The 15,449-nt window shown below is 47.5% G+C and overlaps 1 protein-coding gene across 1 annotated transcript in view; it reads right to left on the reverse strand.

Annotated features, from left to right (window-relative positions):
* Window positions 1-3,195: 3,195 nt before the first annotated feature.
* SLC12A3 (solute carrier family 12 member 3) overlaps window positions 3,196-15,449 on the reverse strand; it is a 43,130-nt gene continuing 30,876 nt past the window's right edge. The window contains exons 22-26 of the mRNA XM_044987873.1: window positions 14,657-14,768; window positions 13,112-13,198; window positions 6,929-7,064; window positions 6,068-6,135; window positions 3,196-4,412 (exon numbers count right to left, since the gene is read on the reverse strand). Of these exons, the coding sequence (XP_044843808.1) occupies window positions 4,271-4,412; window positions 6,068-6,135; window positions 6,929-7,064; window positions 13,112-13,198; window positions 14,657-14,768 (545 nt within the window). The 3' untranslated portion in view covers window positions 3,196-4,270. The remainder of the gene's footprint in view (window positions 4,413-6,067; window positions 6,136-6,928; window positions 7,065-13,111; window positions 13,199-14,656; window positions 14,769-15,449) is intronic.

Genomic DNA, 15,449 nt, shown 5'->3' on the forward strand with positions numbered 1-15,449 from the left:
TATGGTCCTTATTGAGGATGGGTTGTAATTGTTTAATAATACCCCATATGGGTTCCAGTGTGGGGTGGCAGGTATCAACGAGGGGTGTGTGGTAAGAGGTTTTTCCCCCTCATATTGAAGTAGTTTCTCTTGGGGTCTTTGGGTGACCTGTTCCATGATGTGATCTACTTCTCTGGTGGAGCGGCCTTGTTTGGTGAAGGTGGTGTTCAGGTGTGTATCCTGGAATTTCTCCTCAGAGCATATTCTGTGGTATCTGAGTGCCTGGCTGTAGATCACAGTTTTCTTGGTTGTTTGGGGTGGTTACTGGGTTTATGAAGGTAGGTGTCGTGATCCATGAGTTTCTTGTCTATGGGTACATCCACACTAGGCGGGTAGCGATCGATCTATCAGGGATCGATTTATCACGTTTCGTCTAGATGCGATAAATCAATCCCCGAACGCGCTCCCGTAGACTCTGGAACTCCACCAGTGTGAGAGGTGGAAGCGGAGTCAACGGGGGGAGCCGTGGCCATCGATCCCACACTGTGAAGATGGGAGATAAGTCGAAATAAGATACGTCGACTTCAGCTACGCTATTCCCGTAGCTGAAGTTGCGTATCTTACATCGACACCCCTTCCTCCCCCCCGCCCAGTGTAGACCAGGCCTATGGCTGTCTGTAGGGTTCCATTGCTGAAGCTGATTGTGAGTCCAGGAAGTTGACATTGGTTCAGGACTGTTCTAGAGAACCCTCTTCTGGCCTTCAAACAGCCCCCCAGCCTCACCAAGCTCAACATTGGAAGCAAGCTCCCCACAGACCAGGACACGTGACTCAAACTGGCACCAGACCCTGCCAGAACAACAGATGCAAAACCTGCTGGCATTTCTCCACTGCTACAATGAATTATATGCACAATGGACGGGATGGGAGCATATTAATGTTGGCTGGAGTCTTCTGTGGTATGCACCGGATATAAATGCTTGTACATCTGCTATGTATTTTGAGAATAGGTCTCCTTGTTTGTCCTCTTGTACTGAAAGGACTTTTTATCCTCTAAGGATTGTTTGCTACAGATAGTATCAGAGGGGTAGCCGTGTTAGTCTGGATCTGTAGCAAGCAGCAAAGAGTCTTGTGATACCTTATAGACTAACAGACGTATTTATTGGAGCATGAGCTCTTGTGGGTGAATACCCACTTTGTCGGATCCGACGAAGTGGGTATTCACTCACAAAAGCTCATGCTCCAATAAGTCTGTTAGTCTATAAGGTGCCACAGGACTCTTTGCTGCTTGCTACAGATAAACTCTATTGATAAGTGAATGTGACTTTTCCTCAATCAGAAAAGAAGACCAGATGACGGAGTGGTTTGAGGAGAAGTCTCAGGAACTTGAACAGCCAGTCCTAGCTCAGGACTTCTGTGGTGGCCGTTAGTCCTACTGTGTATTGGGAAGGGAGGGGTGGGAATATTTGTAGAGGGCAGAGCAGTTTGTGCTCTCAGTTGCACTTGGAGAGAGCATTGCACCTGACCCCTGGACCTGAAGTTTATCACTGGGGCCTCAAAATAGAGCCTGAGGCCAGCTGCCCTGCTGGTAGCTGATGTTTAAAGAGGATGAGGAGACCTGAAAACAGATCCCATGACCAGGAACATTGTAGTTGGCTGACACTGAGGAGGCGCAAGCAGGCTGGGAGCTGAACATAGCAGCCCATCCTGTCTGGCACCTCACTGTAACCTCCCTCTCTCCTGAAGAATTAGCATCTGATTCAATGACTGTGCTCACATTAGCAGACGGATCCACTGCAAATAGCACTTTGCTTAGCACTTAGCACATCATGCTTTGATGCAGCGCTGAGCTCCCTGGCATTGGTCCAGCATATCACTAAAGCACATGCTTGGCTTTAAGCATGGGAGTCACCCTGTTAACATGCTTCAGCGCTTTGCTGGGCGGGGATTAGAGCACACAGCACCTGGCAGGATCGAGCCCTGCCTATCTCTGGCTTTATGATGCAGTGGTAGAAAAGGCTGTTCCATATTCTAACTGATCTTAATGATGACAATCTCAGCAGAAAGGCCAAGGATTTAAAGGGCCAAGGAAACCGAACCATGACAGCCGGTCTGAATTAAGACACAGCATGTGGAAAGCTTCCATTGCTGCTGCCCAGGCTTTCTCTGTTCTGAGGACAGAGAGGACTGCAGTCTCCAGGTCAACCCAGCACCTCTCAGCATCACAAAGACACGAGATGAATTGGCCTGGCTGCCTCTGTCACTCATGTCTCTGAAGTACTGGGATGGGGGGATTTTTCTCCACGATGGAAGAGTTTACCGAAGCAGCTTTGGGTGGGAAAACACTAGCCTCCGGCTCAGCGCTGGAGAGAAGTGCTGCCCATGTCACACATGGCTGAAAACAATCCATAGGGCATTGTGAAAATCTGAGCCTGGTGCCGACGCCAAGGTCAGGGTGACCTAAGCTTTGCTGACACTAGGGCACATATGCTAAGCATTCCCACCACCGGTTCAGTGTCACGGGTGGTTTCAAACATGGGAGCATTAGTGCAGACAGGCACCAGCACCTGCCAGGGGTTTAAGCTTCATATCACGCTGCCCTGCCCTGAGCAGGATTACCTCTGTCTTCACCAGTGCTCCCACTCGGCTGCTGCTGGCAGAACTGAACAAGTGGGAGCAAGAACTTTCACACAGCCTTAGGCTGAGGTGCTGACAGCCCGGCCACGTGAGGCAGTGCCACCAGAGCATCAGACAGAGCTACAGCTCGCGGCGATGCAAAGATGTCACCCCAGAAGGACATGGTAGAAGACAATGAGCATCAGTTGCCAATGTGGGCCACTCATTTCCCCCTGCTTCACACCTGGGCAGCCACTCTCCCTCACCCGACAGGCCTATGGGTTTTGCGAGCTTAACACCCTTTTGTAATAGAAGAGAGGACGGCAGGGCGGCGTGTATCTCTTACCCCCAGCCAGGGTTCCGTGGGGGGTCTAAGGAAGGCAGACGAGCACTCTAGCTAATGTCTGATTGGGGTGAGGGTAGGTCATTGAAACAAACATGACCAAGGAGGAGGGCAGTATCACTGTCAAACCCTATGGGGAGCACAATCCCCATAGCATTCACTCTGAACAAAATCTGCCTCTGACAGTATCTTAGAAGAAAGTTGATTAGAAAACTGGCCTGGGGATCAGGAGACCCTAACTGAACTGTTGTGAGACCTTTGGCAGATCACATCACCTCTGTCAGCATCGCCAGCTGTAAAATGGCTAGAATAATGAGGGAGGCAGAGTGGCCAGCAGAAATGAGGGAATGGCTGGGAGTCAGAGTACAGAGTTCTAATCCTAGCTCTGCTAGTGACTCACAATGTGGCCTTGGGCCACTCACTTAACCTCTCTGCCTCAGTTTCCTCAGCTTTAATAAGGGTCAGCAAACCTGACTTACAGAGTGTCATGAGGATGGCACAGTTCAGATTTTTAACAGTGCAGTTTCTTTTGTGGGGACAAAGGAGGCACAATATGTGCTAACACAGCAGCAGAACATCCTGGAGCAATGCGTGGTCATTGGCACAAACCTCTACGCTGCAATGCAGGATTGTAACGCAGTGGGGTCTCCCTTTCCTTCCCCCAAATTCTAAGGCCAATCCCGTCCCTATTAATTTTTCTTCCTGTTTTCCCCCACCCGCTTTCTCTTCTCTCACCTCCCTCTTTCCTTCACTGACAAAGGAGCGTACAGCTACTGTATGATTGGGGCTAGGATCTTTGATGAATTTCCCAGGTTCTAACCTCCAGCAGTCACTTTCTGATTGGAATCACAGGGTCATTTTCAGCAAATAAATGGGACAGATGATATCTGGGGGAACTGGAAGCCCAGTTCATTTGGGGATCCAAATCTTTTAGGCAGCTTTGAAAATCTCCCGTAAAAGCTCTGACTTTCCCCCCATTACTTCATCCTCTGTGTTGCCCTATAGGTCCCAGCCAGGAATTTGCGTTAGAGAACTCGGGAACACATTATCCCCCTCATACGGCAGTTGGCATGTGGTGGTATTAAGGTGCTCCCGGGACGTGCAAAGGCTAGGATCAGCAAGATCAGTTTTCAGAAGGGGGAGGGCAGAGTTGGTATAATCCTTGTTAGTCATTTCCCATCAGTAATCCTTTATCAATGGCTGCCATCAGCTGAAACCAGGAGAGTTTGCTTCTACCAGTGACTAGCACCCGAAAAACTGGAAAAGTTCATTCCAAGGCCAAAACCTGGCCTGAAAAATTCACATCCCGACCCACCGTGTAGTCAACCACATTCTATTGGCAGTAAAACGTCAGAACATTTTCTTGGTTTCCTCTGGTCAGAATAACTGGGGGTCTCAGGTCTTGCGAGAGGGTTTCTAGCCAGGCCATATAGAGGGAGCTCGGGCATCGCCCCTTTCTGCCTATTGGCAAGGTTCTGGAAAGGAGAAGAACAGAAACAAGAGAGGTATGAAGTGGGGAGGAGAAAAACCTTGCATCTATTTTTGCCTTGGAAGAGTATTATTCCCTCTGTGACGAGTCCATGCAGATTATAGATCCACCTCATACACTGTGTGCCACCAACTTTCCATGTCCTGTCCACAACACTGATTCCTGTTCACTTTGAATTCTGCTTTATTTGTACTATCCGTGCTAGCAGAGGAGCTGAGCAGAACGGATAAACTTGACTCGGCCTATGAGCAGTCCTTGTGCTGTAGATGTTTCCATAGGCAGCCCCTGTTTAAGATTCAGTGCCATGAATAGTTTGTGTCATGTCAGGCATTCATAAATGGAGAGCTGTGTTTCCTCAACTGGTCACTAGGTGGCGGTGACTACAGGCTGTGGGGTGAGTTCAGTGCTAGTGACTTATAGCTCTTACAATCAGGGCAAGGAGTCAGACCAGAAGAAAGTTAAGTGAATTCAGTCAGCTGGCCTTGACAGGAGAGGGGCTGAGCTTTCTGTGTCACACGTGACCAACACTGTCTGGAGGGTCGAAAAGACCCTGAATGAATGACAGCCTCACAAGAGTCAAAATCTAACTGGGCATCACTGACACAGGGACACCTGCTCACCTGTTTATGGCCATATGAATGTAGCCTCCAAACCTACACCCAATAGGCCTTATTGGCCAGATTTTCTTGTGAAATCCAGCCCTTTTGCACCACTCGGGAGGTGAAACAGGGGCCAGAAAGCAGGTGGATCTCCCTAGCTGAGAATTCTCCTGCCATGTGGAGTCATCAGCTGGTACAGACCCAGAGTAGCGCACTCCTACACAACTCCCACGCACCATCTTGGCATAGCCAATATAACTGGAGTGCTGTTGCATTCCAGCTATTCTGAGCCTGAGATTGGCCCTTTTAGGGGCTTCTACCAACTGGTGTAGTTTAAAGTAGCCTTGAGGCTACTCTAAATGATGCCAGGACTGGTTGCAGCATGGAGCCAGCCTGAATCAGGGAGCTGCAACCAGCTCTTCTGTGGCCCCTTCCCATCTTCTGGAGCAGCAGAGAAGCTGGCCCTCTAGGTGGAGAGTATATAGTCAGTGGAGCAATTATCCAATCTGCGCAGTTTGAGTCTGCTCCAAACTGCTGCACTATCATACAAACAAATTAAAAAAATATTGCATTACGCTATAGTAATGGTCCTGAGCCCTACCTCCTATAATAACATCACCCATAATGTGTTAGGCCATCACTGTAGAAAACTAGTATTTTTATGTGGGCTTTTCTGCAGATGCTGCATAGAAGCTTTAGAGGTTTTTAAGGTCAGGCTTGACAAAGCCCTGGCTGGGATTATTTAGTTGGGGATTGGTCCTGCTTTGAGCAGGGGCTTGGACTAGATGATCTCCTGAGGTCCCTTCCAACCCGGATAGTCTATGATTCTATGATTCTGTAAGGGGGTATACTTGGGGGCATACCTGGATTGGTAGTGTCTGCTTAGTTGTTGTTATGTAGAAGGGAGAAGACTGAAGAAACTGTTTCTATAGTAATCTACCCAAGAACAAAAATAGCCCCTAAATACACTGACTTGCTGGAGAAGACAATATATAAGAGGCGCATTACAGACCCTGATCACTCTGGGGCTGCTGTTACTTACATGACTATGAGAGCAGCATCCCGTGAGTAATCCAACAAGATCTCATTCAGTCTCACTTGTCGAAGTGACTAAGGAGCAAAAAGTAAAAATCACGTCAGCACAAAGTAAGTCAGGCAGTGTCCCCCTGGAATGCCCACGGATTTCCCTGATCCAACACCCACTGTCCCCAGCGGGAGTCAATCCATTGACTTCAGTGAGTCCTGAGTGCACGCTGCAGGGCTGTGGTCGTTTGCCAAACAGAGGAGAGATCTGTGGAACTCGGGACTGTCCCATGGAATTAAGGATGAACCTCACCCTGGTTACTGGGGAGGCCCCTAGCTACCAGCCCTGGGCATTCCTAAAGTCAGCCCGGTCTGCCTGCTGACCTCATCTCCAGCTGAACATGCTGCCTCTCTCTCTACCTCTCCTGAGAGCCGTTTCCTTCCAAACCCTTTGGTCCTGCCCATTGCTTCAGCATGGAATCACCATAAAAAACCCTCTGCAGCTCACTCTGTTCTCCACAGCAGCAGAAGAGCTCACGAAGGCTCCGGTCTGCACTCGGTGAAGTCAACGGCAACACTTCCATTGACCTCAGTGGGTGCAGGATTGAGCCAAGAGGGCCCCAAAATCATTACGGGCCCAATCCTGTAAGGTGCTGAATGCTATTGCCTTGTAGTAATTTCAGTGGGAGTGGAGGGTGCTCAGCAACCCACAGGAGGTGCTCACAGCACCTTACAGGATTGAGATCCTGGAAAAGCCTGGAAGCAAGAAGAGTTTTCTGAATCATGGATTAGGTCAGGAAAATCCTTTACATGAGAATTCCTACGTATTCTTCCTTCCCCAGCTGTTGAAATCTCCCAGTAGCAGTGGTAATGTTCCTACCTTCACTTTGTTTTTATTAACCTCCTCATCAGAAATCTTCCAGGGGCAGTCACGCCTCATTTCATTCACCACGGCCTCGTCCTTAAGCCCATCGTTCAGCCTGAAGGGGGCGATCAGGTCATCAAATCTCTTGATGCTGCAAACAAAGAGCATGATAGGGTTGGAGCTCTGTCCTGACATTTGCTGTACTGGATCAATGCTGCTAGGGCTTACGAGCATGCTGGGGGCTCCCATTAGAAAGATGGCAACTGTTATTTGTTTCTGTCTTCTGAAGAGAGGTCCTGGATCAACAAGAGAACTGATCAGGTCTGAGTCATCATGGATAGTTCCCTGAAAACTTCAGCTCAATGCACAGCGGTGATCAAGAAAGCTAACAGTATGTTAGGAACCATTAGGAAAGGGATAGAAAATAAGACAGAAAATATCGAATACGGTGTGCAGTTCTGGTTTCCCCATTTCATAAAGGATATCACGCAACTGGAACTGGTTCACAGAAGGGCAACAAAGACGATCAAGGGTCTGGAACAGCTGCCATATGAGGAGAGACTAAAAAGCAGGGGCGGCTCTAGGATTTGCGCTGCCCCAAGCACGGCGGGACGTCGCGGGGGGCACTCTAGCGGTCGCCGGTCCCGCGGCTCCGGTGGACCTCCTGCAGACGTGCCTGCGGAGGGTCCGCTGGTCCCGCGGCTCCGGTGGACCTCCCGCACGCACGCCTGCGGATGCTCCACCAGAGCTGCGGGACCAGTGGACCCTCCGCAGGCATGTCTGCGGGAGGTCCACCGGAGCCGCCTGCCACCCTCCCGCGGAACGCCGCCCCAAGTGCACGCTTGGCACACTGAGGTCTGGAGCCGGCCCTGGTAAAAAGATCAAGGCTGTTCAGCTTAGAAAAAGTGGCGACTAAATGGGGATATAACGGAGGTTTATAAAAGCACAAATGGTGTGGAAAAAATAAATAGAGAAGTATTATCTACACTTTCCTACAATACAAAAACCTGAGGTCACCCAATGAAATTAATGGGCAGCAGGTTTAATACTCACAACAGGAAATACTTTTTCACACAACACACAAATTAACCTGTGGAACTCATTGCCATGGGATGTTACAATGACTAAATGTATAACTGGGTTAAAAAAAAAACCTGGATAAGTTCATGGAGGATAGCTGTTGATGGAGAATAGCTGTTCATGGACCTATTAACCAAGATGGTCAGGGATATAACCTCTCACTCGGGGTGACCCTAGACCTCTGACTGCCAGAAGCTGGGAGGGGATGACAGGGATGGAATTTCTTCAGAATTGCCCTGTTCTGTACACTCCCCCTGAAGCTTTGGTACCGGCCACTATCAGGGACAGTATGCTGGGCTAGATGGACCATATGTCTAACCCAGTATGGCCATTCTTACGTTCTAATGATCTTCTGATGAAAAAGCTCTTTTCACAAAATCTGAATTTTTCTTTTATTTTGCTGAAAAAAATCCATTTTTCCATTAGGAAAACCAAAATGATGGCTGTCCACCTAGAAGGGTCTTGTCAATTTCACTGTCTGCTGCAGTTCTGTACTTCCTTCCCTTTCAATTCTTCCAAGATGGAGTTTTTCTGGAAATCCCTGGCTGTGAAAAATTTCACGTTTTGAACTTTTCATCCCAATCCAGGATGAATTTTTTTTTTAAATGTGAAATTTTTCGTGAGAAGGGATTTCCATTTTCCAGCCAGCTTAGATCAACTGCCCTGGAAACTTAATTCCTCTGTTCACAGATCAGTCCCTTTGTTGGATACTTCAGGAGAACCTATGTACCCCCCTATGCAAGGTAAGAAACCGTTTTCAGGCTCTCTGCACAGGTATTACTATGGAGAATGATTTGGAAGAGCCCTCCAAGGGAAGGGATCAGAAAGAGACCCCATCGACCAGAAGGCATGAGATGCATTGCCTTGGGGATGGGATGGGGGTTCCATGACCACCACTCCCAAGAGGAGGAGACGGGTGGTGGTGGTTGGGGATGGAGGGGGACAGAGTCATCCATCTGCCGACCAGACCGAGAGACTCAAGAAGTGTGCTGCTTGCCTGGAGCTAGAATTCAGGATGTGACGGAGTGTCTGCCAAGACTGATCAAGCCTTCGGACCGGTACCCCTTCCTACTTCTCCACGTGGGCACCAATGATACTGCCAAGAATGAGCTTGAGCAGGTCACTGCAGACTACATGGCTCTGGGAAGAAGGATAAAGGAGTTTGAGGCGCAAATCATGTTCTTGTACATCCTCCCTGTTGAAGGAAAAGGCCCAAGCAGGGACCATCGAATTGTAGAGGTAAATGTGTGGTTACGCAGGTGGTGTCGGAGAGAGGGCTTTGGATTCTTTGACCATGGGATGTTGTTCTGGGAAGAAGGATTGCTAGGAAGAGATGGGATGCACCTAACGAAGAGAGGGAAGCGTATCTTCACAGGCGGACTTGCTAACCTAGTGAGGAGGGCTTTAAACTAGGTTCGCGGGGGGATGGTGACTTAAGCCCTGAGGTAAGTGGGGAAGTGGAATACCAGGAGGAAACACAAGGAGGAGGGTGCAACAGCGGGGGCCTCCTGATTCATGCTGAGAAAGCAGGGCAATCGGCTAGTTATCTTAGGTGCATGTACACGAACGCAAAAAGCCTGGGAAACAAGCAGAAAGAATTGGAAGTCCTGGCACAGTCAAGGAACTATGATGTGATTGGAATAACAGAGACTTGGTGGGGTAACTCACATGACTGGAGCACTGTCATGGATGGGTATAAACTGTTCAGGAAGGACAGGCAGGGGAGGAAAGGTGAAGGAGTTGCAATATGTTTAAGAGATGGGTATGATTGCTCAGAGCTCCAGTATGAAACTGGAGAAAAGCCTGTTGAGACTCTTTGAGTTAAGTTTAGAAGCAAGAGCAACAAGGGTGATGTTGTGGTGGGCGTGTGCTATAGACCACTGGACCAGGAGGATGAGGTAGACGAGGCTTTCTTCGGACAATTAACTGAAATTTCCAGAACACCGGCCCTGGTTCTAATGGGGGACTTCAATCACCCTGACATCTGCTGGGAGAGCAACACAGCAGTGCATGGACAATCCAGGAAGTTTCTGGAGAGTGTTAGGGACAACTTCCTGGTGCAACTACTGGAGGAACCAACCAGGGGCTGTTCTCCTCTTGACCTGCTGCTTACAAACAGGGAAGAATTGGTAGGGGAAGTGAAGTGGGTGGCAACCTGGGCAGCAGTAACCATGAGATGGTTGATGGATGAGTTCAGGATCCTCACAAAAGGAAGAAAGGAGAGTAGCAAAATATGGACCCTGGACTTCAGAAAAGCAGACTGACTCCCTTAGGGAACTGATGGGCAGGATCCCCTGGGAGGCTAACATGAGGGGAAGGAGTCCTGGCTGTATTTTAAAGAAGCCTTATTGAGGGCACAGGAACAAACCATCCCAATGTGCAGAAAGAATAGCAAATATGGCAGGTGACCAGCTTGGCTTAACAGTGAAATCTTCGGTGAGCTTAAACACAAAAAGGAAGCTTACAAGAAGTGGAAACTTGTACAGATGACTAGGGAGGAGTATAAAAATATTGCTCGAGCATGCAGGACAGTAATCAGGAAGGCCAAAACACAACTAGAGTTGCAGCTGGCAAGGGATGTGAAGGGTAACAAGAAGGGTTTCTACAGGTATGTTAGCAACAAGAAAAAGTTCAGTGAAAGCGTGGGACCCTTAATGAATGGGGGAGGCAACCTAGTGACAGATGATGTGGAAAAAGCTGATGTACTCAATGTTTTCTTTGCTTTGGTCTTCACAGACAAGATCAGCTCCCACACTGCTGTTCTGGGCAACACAGTATGGGGAGGAAGTGAGCAGTCCTCAGTGGTGAAAGAACAGGTTAAGGACTATTTAGAAAAGCTGGACATGCACAAGTCCATGGGTCCAGATCTAATGCATCCGAGGGTGCTGAGCGAATTGGCTGATCTGATTGCAGAGCCATTGGCCATTATCTTTGAAAACTCGTGGCGATCGGGGGAGGTCCCAGGCGATTGGAAAAAGGCAAATATAGTGCTCATGTTTAAAAAAGGGAAGGAGGAGAACCCGGGGAACTACAGACCGGTCAGCCTCACCTCCGTCCCTGGAAAAATCATGGAGCAGGTCCTCAAGGAAACCATTTTGAAGCACTTGGAGGAGAGGAAGGTGATCAGGAACAGTCAACATGGATTCACCAAGGGCAAGTCATGCCAGACCAAACTAATTGCCTTGTATGATGAGATAACTGGCTCTGTGAATGGGGGAAAGCAGTGGATGTGATATATCTTGACTTTAGCAAAGTTTTTGATACAGTCTCCCACAGTATTCTTGCCAGCAAGTTAAAAAAGTATGGATTGGATGAATGGACTGTAAGGTGGCTAGAAAGCTGGCTAGATTGTTGGCCTCAACGAGTAGTGATCAACTGCTCAATGTTTAGTTGGCAGCTGGTATCAAGCGGAGTGCCCCAGGGGTCGGTCCTGGAGCCAGTTTTGTTCTACATCTTTATTAATGATCTGGATGAAGGGATGGATTGCACCCACAGCAAGTTTGTGAATGACACTAAGCTGGGAGGAGAGGTAGATATGCTGGAGGGTAGGGATAGGGTCCAGAGTGACCTAGACAAATTGGAGGATTGGGCCAAAAGAAGTCTGATGAAGTTCAACAAAGACAAGTGCAGAGTCCTGCACTTAGGATGGAAGAATCCCATGCACTGCTACAGGCTGGGGACCGACTGGCTAAGCACCAGTTCTGCAGAAAAGGACCTGGGGATTACAGTGGATGAGAAGCTGGATATGAGTGAGCAGTGTGCCCTTGTTGCCAAGAAGGCTAACAGCATATTGGGCTGCATTAGTAGGAGCATTGTCAACAGATTGAGGGAGGTGATTATTCCCCTCTATTCGGCACTGGTGAGGCCACATCTGGAGTACTGCATCCAGTTCTGGTCCCCCCACTACAGAAGGGATGTGGACAAATTGGAGAGAGTCCAGCGGAGGGCAACGAAAATTATCAGGGGTCTGGGACACATGACTTAGGAGGAGAGGCTGAGGGAACTGGGCTTGTTTAGTCTGCAGAAGAGAAGAATGAGGGGGGATTTGATAGCAGCCTTCAACTACCTGAAGGGGGTTCCAAAGAAGACGGAGCTTGGCTGTTCTCATTGGTGGCAGATGACAGAACAAGGAGCAATGGCCTCAAGTTGCAGTGGGGGAGGTCTAGGTTGGATATTAGGAAACACTATTTCACTAGGAGGGTAGTGAAGCACTGGAATGCGTTACCTAGGGAGGTGGTGGAATCTCCTTCCTTAGAGGTCCCTGGCTGGGATGATTTAGTTGGGGTTGGTCCTGCTTTGAGCAGGGGATTGGACTAGATACCTCCTGAGGTCCCTTCCAACCCTGATAGTCTATGATTCTATGAATTGAACAGGCTTATGGGGAAGTTACTCTGATGGTGTCTATTCATCCTTCTATGTCCTCTAGTCATCCATTCATTCCATGTTCCTGTGGCGATGACTTCCGAACCAAGGTTGTGGCACATTGTCTGGGCAGCATTGAATAATCTTGACCTTCCTCTGTCTGTATTCTGAATGGTCCGGTCCTGCCAACCCCAGTCATGTGTCAGGTGCCAAAAAAATCACAAGATTTTATTAAAATTATGAGATTTTAAAAAAATAATCAATGTTGGGTTCTTTTCATTTGCTTTCAACTATTTGAGCTTTTAGGGGGCATGTTTTCAAAGTGTTCTCTATACACAGGGGGGCTGGAAACTTACTTTTTCCCTTTACATGAAAGCTGAGGTTCTTCCATAATAATATGACTCTGGGAGCTGGCTTTGCATAAAACACCAAGTATCGTTAGACTTGTCCTGCAATCGTGATAGTTGGTAACACTGATTTTCTTTGGCTAAAGACAAAACACCAGGCTCCAGAGCTGGCACCTTCCCTCTGCATGAAATTCACTTAAAAATGTAGAAAATGGCTGGGTTACAAGTGTAGTTTCCTCCTTTTCTGCCCCCAACCTTCACACTCCCTGTCTGGTAGAAGCTGAGCCCCTGATCAAAGCATGCAATGGAGTAGGGACATGAACTCCTCTCAGGTTCCACTTGATGTACACACAGGAACCACGTCTAGAGAACGAAAAAGGCAAAGACAAAACCTATAGAAATAACGTACTGTTCAGGGCGTGGTTTCTGGTTAATGTCTGGAAGGACGTGCACCTCATGGAACCCAAGTCGGAACTTGCTCAATAGAGAGACAATCCTGCAAGAGAGAAAAAGGGGGATTTTTTTAAAAAATCTACTCGTTTTTTCCTGCTCAATACTTTACTGACCATCCCAGGATTCCCAGAAACTCTCTGAACATTTAAGAATCAAGTGAAGCAGTGTTGCGTAGTGTCTGGAGCACTAGCCTGAGACTCAGGAGACCTGGGTTCTAGTCATGACATTGGCCTGCTGAGTAACCATGGGTGAGTCAATTTGCCTTTCTGTGCCTCAGTTTCCCCCCTGTAAAATGGTGATATGGCTACTGACCTCTTTTGTGAAGCGCTTTGAGCTCTACTGATGAAAAGTGCTAAAGGAGAGCATTATTATAAATATCTGTCTGCTTATCAAGCCCTGCAAACACTAGGCCCAGTGTTTACTACTCTGAGTGGTCCATTGAAATCTACTCATGTTAGTAAGAATTTAGCCAGGTAGTAAGTATTGGCACAGTCATATTCCAGGTGAAAAGTCAGAACCAGGAGGGGGCAGGGGGAGCTTTCATGGCGTGGCCAATTTCTCTTTTTCTGGTCCACTGAGTATTTAACAATATCACCTAACTACCATATCATCTGTAGTAAGATAGTGCAGGATGGCATTCGGCTACTTTCCCAATCACTGCTGACAGCTCTTTCTGTGTTCAGCTCCTGTAAGTTCATGAGCCATCTAGTTCAGGCCTCTTACCAGTGGGAATTTCATTTCCATGGCCCTAGGGTTTGCATTTTAAAAATCATATTTGCATTTTTTATTCTGAACCCTTGTGTCCTCTCAATACATTTTCCCACAAACACAATGCCATTTTAAAAGAAACAGACAAACAAACAAATGGGGCAGATCCTCCGATGATATAAATCAACAAAGCTCCATTAGCTGGAATGGAATTGTGCCGATTTACACAAACTGATGACCAGGACCATGGCATATCATGCAAAAGAAATATAATTTAAAAAATGGTCAAAACCAAAAAAAAAAAAGAGCTTCTGACATTTCTAAAATGAAGAGAAGAGTGTTGGGTAAACAGCAAAATTCCAGACTTAAATCCCCAAAAGCTGCAGCAAATCTGTGAGATAGTCCAACCTGTGGGGTAGGTGGCAGGTAATTTATTATTGTGTCTTTTGTGTGCTGTGCCTTTACATTGCAAGGAATCTGCTGAGGCAAGCTGCCATTTTGGGCGGTTGAGTTGATTTCACAGCAGAGACACACAGATTGGGCTCTCCCCTGGAGCCTTTGCTTTTGTTCTTTCTTCCTTAGTTATTTCAGTTAATCCAAAATACACGCTATCCAGACTGAATATACAGAGTTGATGCAAGGCCCACTGAAGTCAATGGAAAGACTCCTATTGGCTACACTAGGCTTTGGGTACAGAAAATCGTAACAGAAGTGACTCTGAATTATCGATGGGATTAGTGGCAGCTAATGGTCTCCCAAGCTCTAGTTGATCAATGCTCAGTAATGCACTCACGCCTTCCTCTCTTCATCCATCCTGTGGATCTGCCCACCGACAAACACCCGGGTTTTGCACTTGCCCCACCGCTTCTTACGGCTGAGGAGGAACGGAATCAGGAGCGTCAGACCTGCCACAGGGAAGAGCACAGGGATTGGTTCTTACTTTTGGAGACCAAACAACTAGTTAACATTCTGAATCAGAGATGGAGAAGGCCCCGTGTGCTTGCTAGCCCATCCCCCCATCAAGGTGAGATTGCACCCTGGGATGTATTTTCTAGTGTACTGCTCTATCTACTATTAAATGTCCCCAGCTAAAATCACACACTGCATTGCCAGATCTCTGGGTTGCAGTTAGTCCCAGAAAAGGAGACTCATACAAATATTGTAGTGCGATCTCTTTATCATGAATGTGCAACTTACAAACGTAGAATTATTTTTTTTACATAACTGCACTCAAAAACAATGTAAAATGTTAGAGCCTACAAGTCGAACCATGAAGGGGCATAGTAAGGTTTAGCATATCTGGCATGTAAATACCTTGCACACTGGCTACAACAGTGCATTGCGAACACCGGTTCTGACTTTCAGGTGACATTGTAAATAAGAAGCATTCTCTCTCATTAATGTAAACAGTGATTGGCTGAACAAGAAGTAGGACTGAGCAGACTTGTGTGAGGTGAATTGAAAAATACTATTTCTTTTCGCTTTTTTACAGTGCAAATATTCAGAATAAAAAATAATAATATAAAATGAGCACTGTATGCTTTGTATTCTGTGTTGTAATTGCAATCAATATATTTAAAAATGTA

Source organism: Mauremys mutica, chromosome 14 (genome assembly GCF_020497125.1).
Source record: "Mauremys mutica isolate MM-2020 ecotype Southern chromosome 14, ASM2049712v1, whole genome shotgun sequence".
NCBI classification, from domain to species: Eukaryota; Metazoa; Chordata; order Testudines; family Geoemydidae; genus Mauremys; species Mauremys mutica.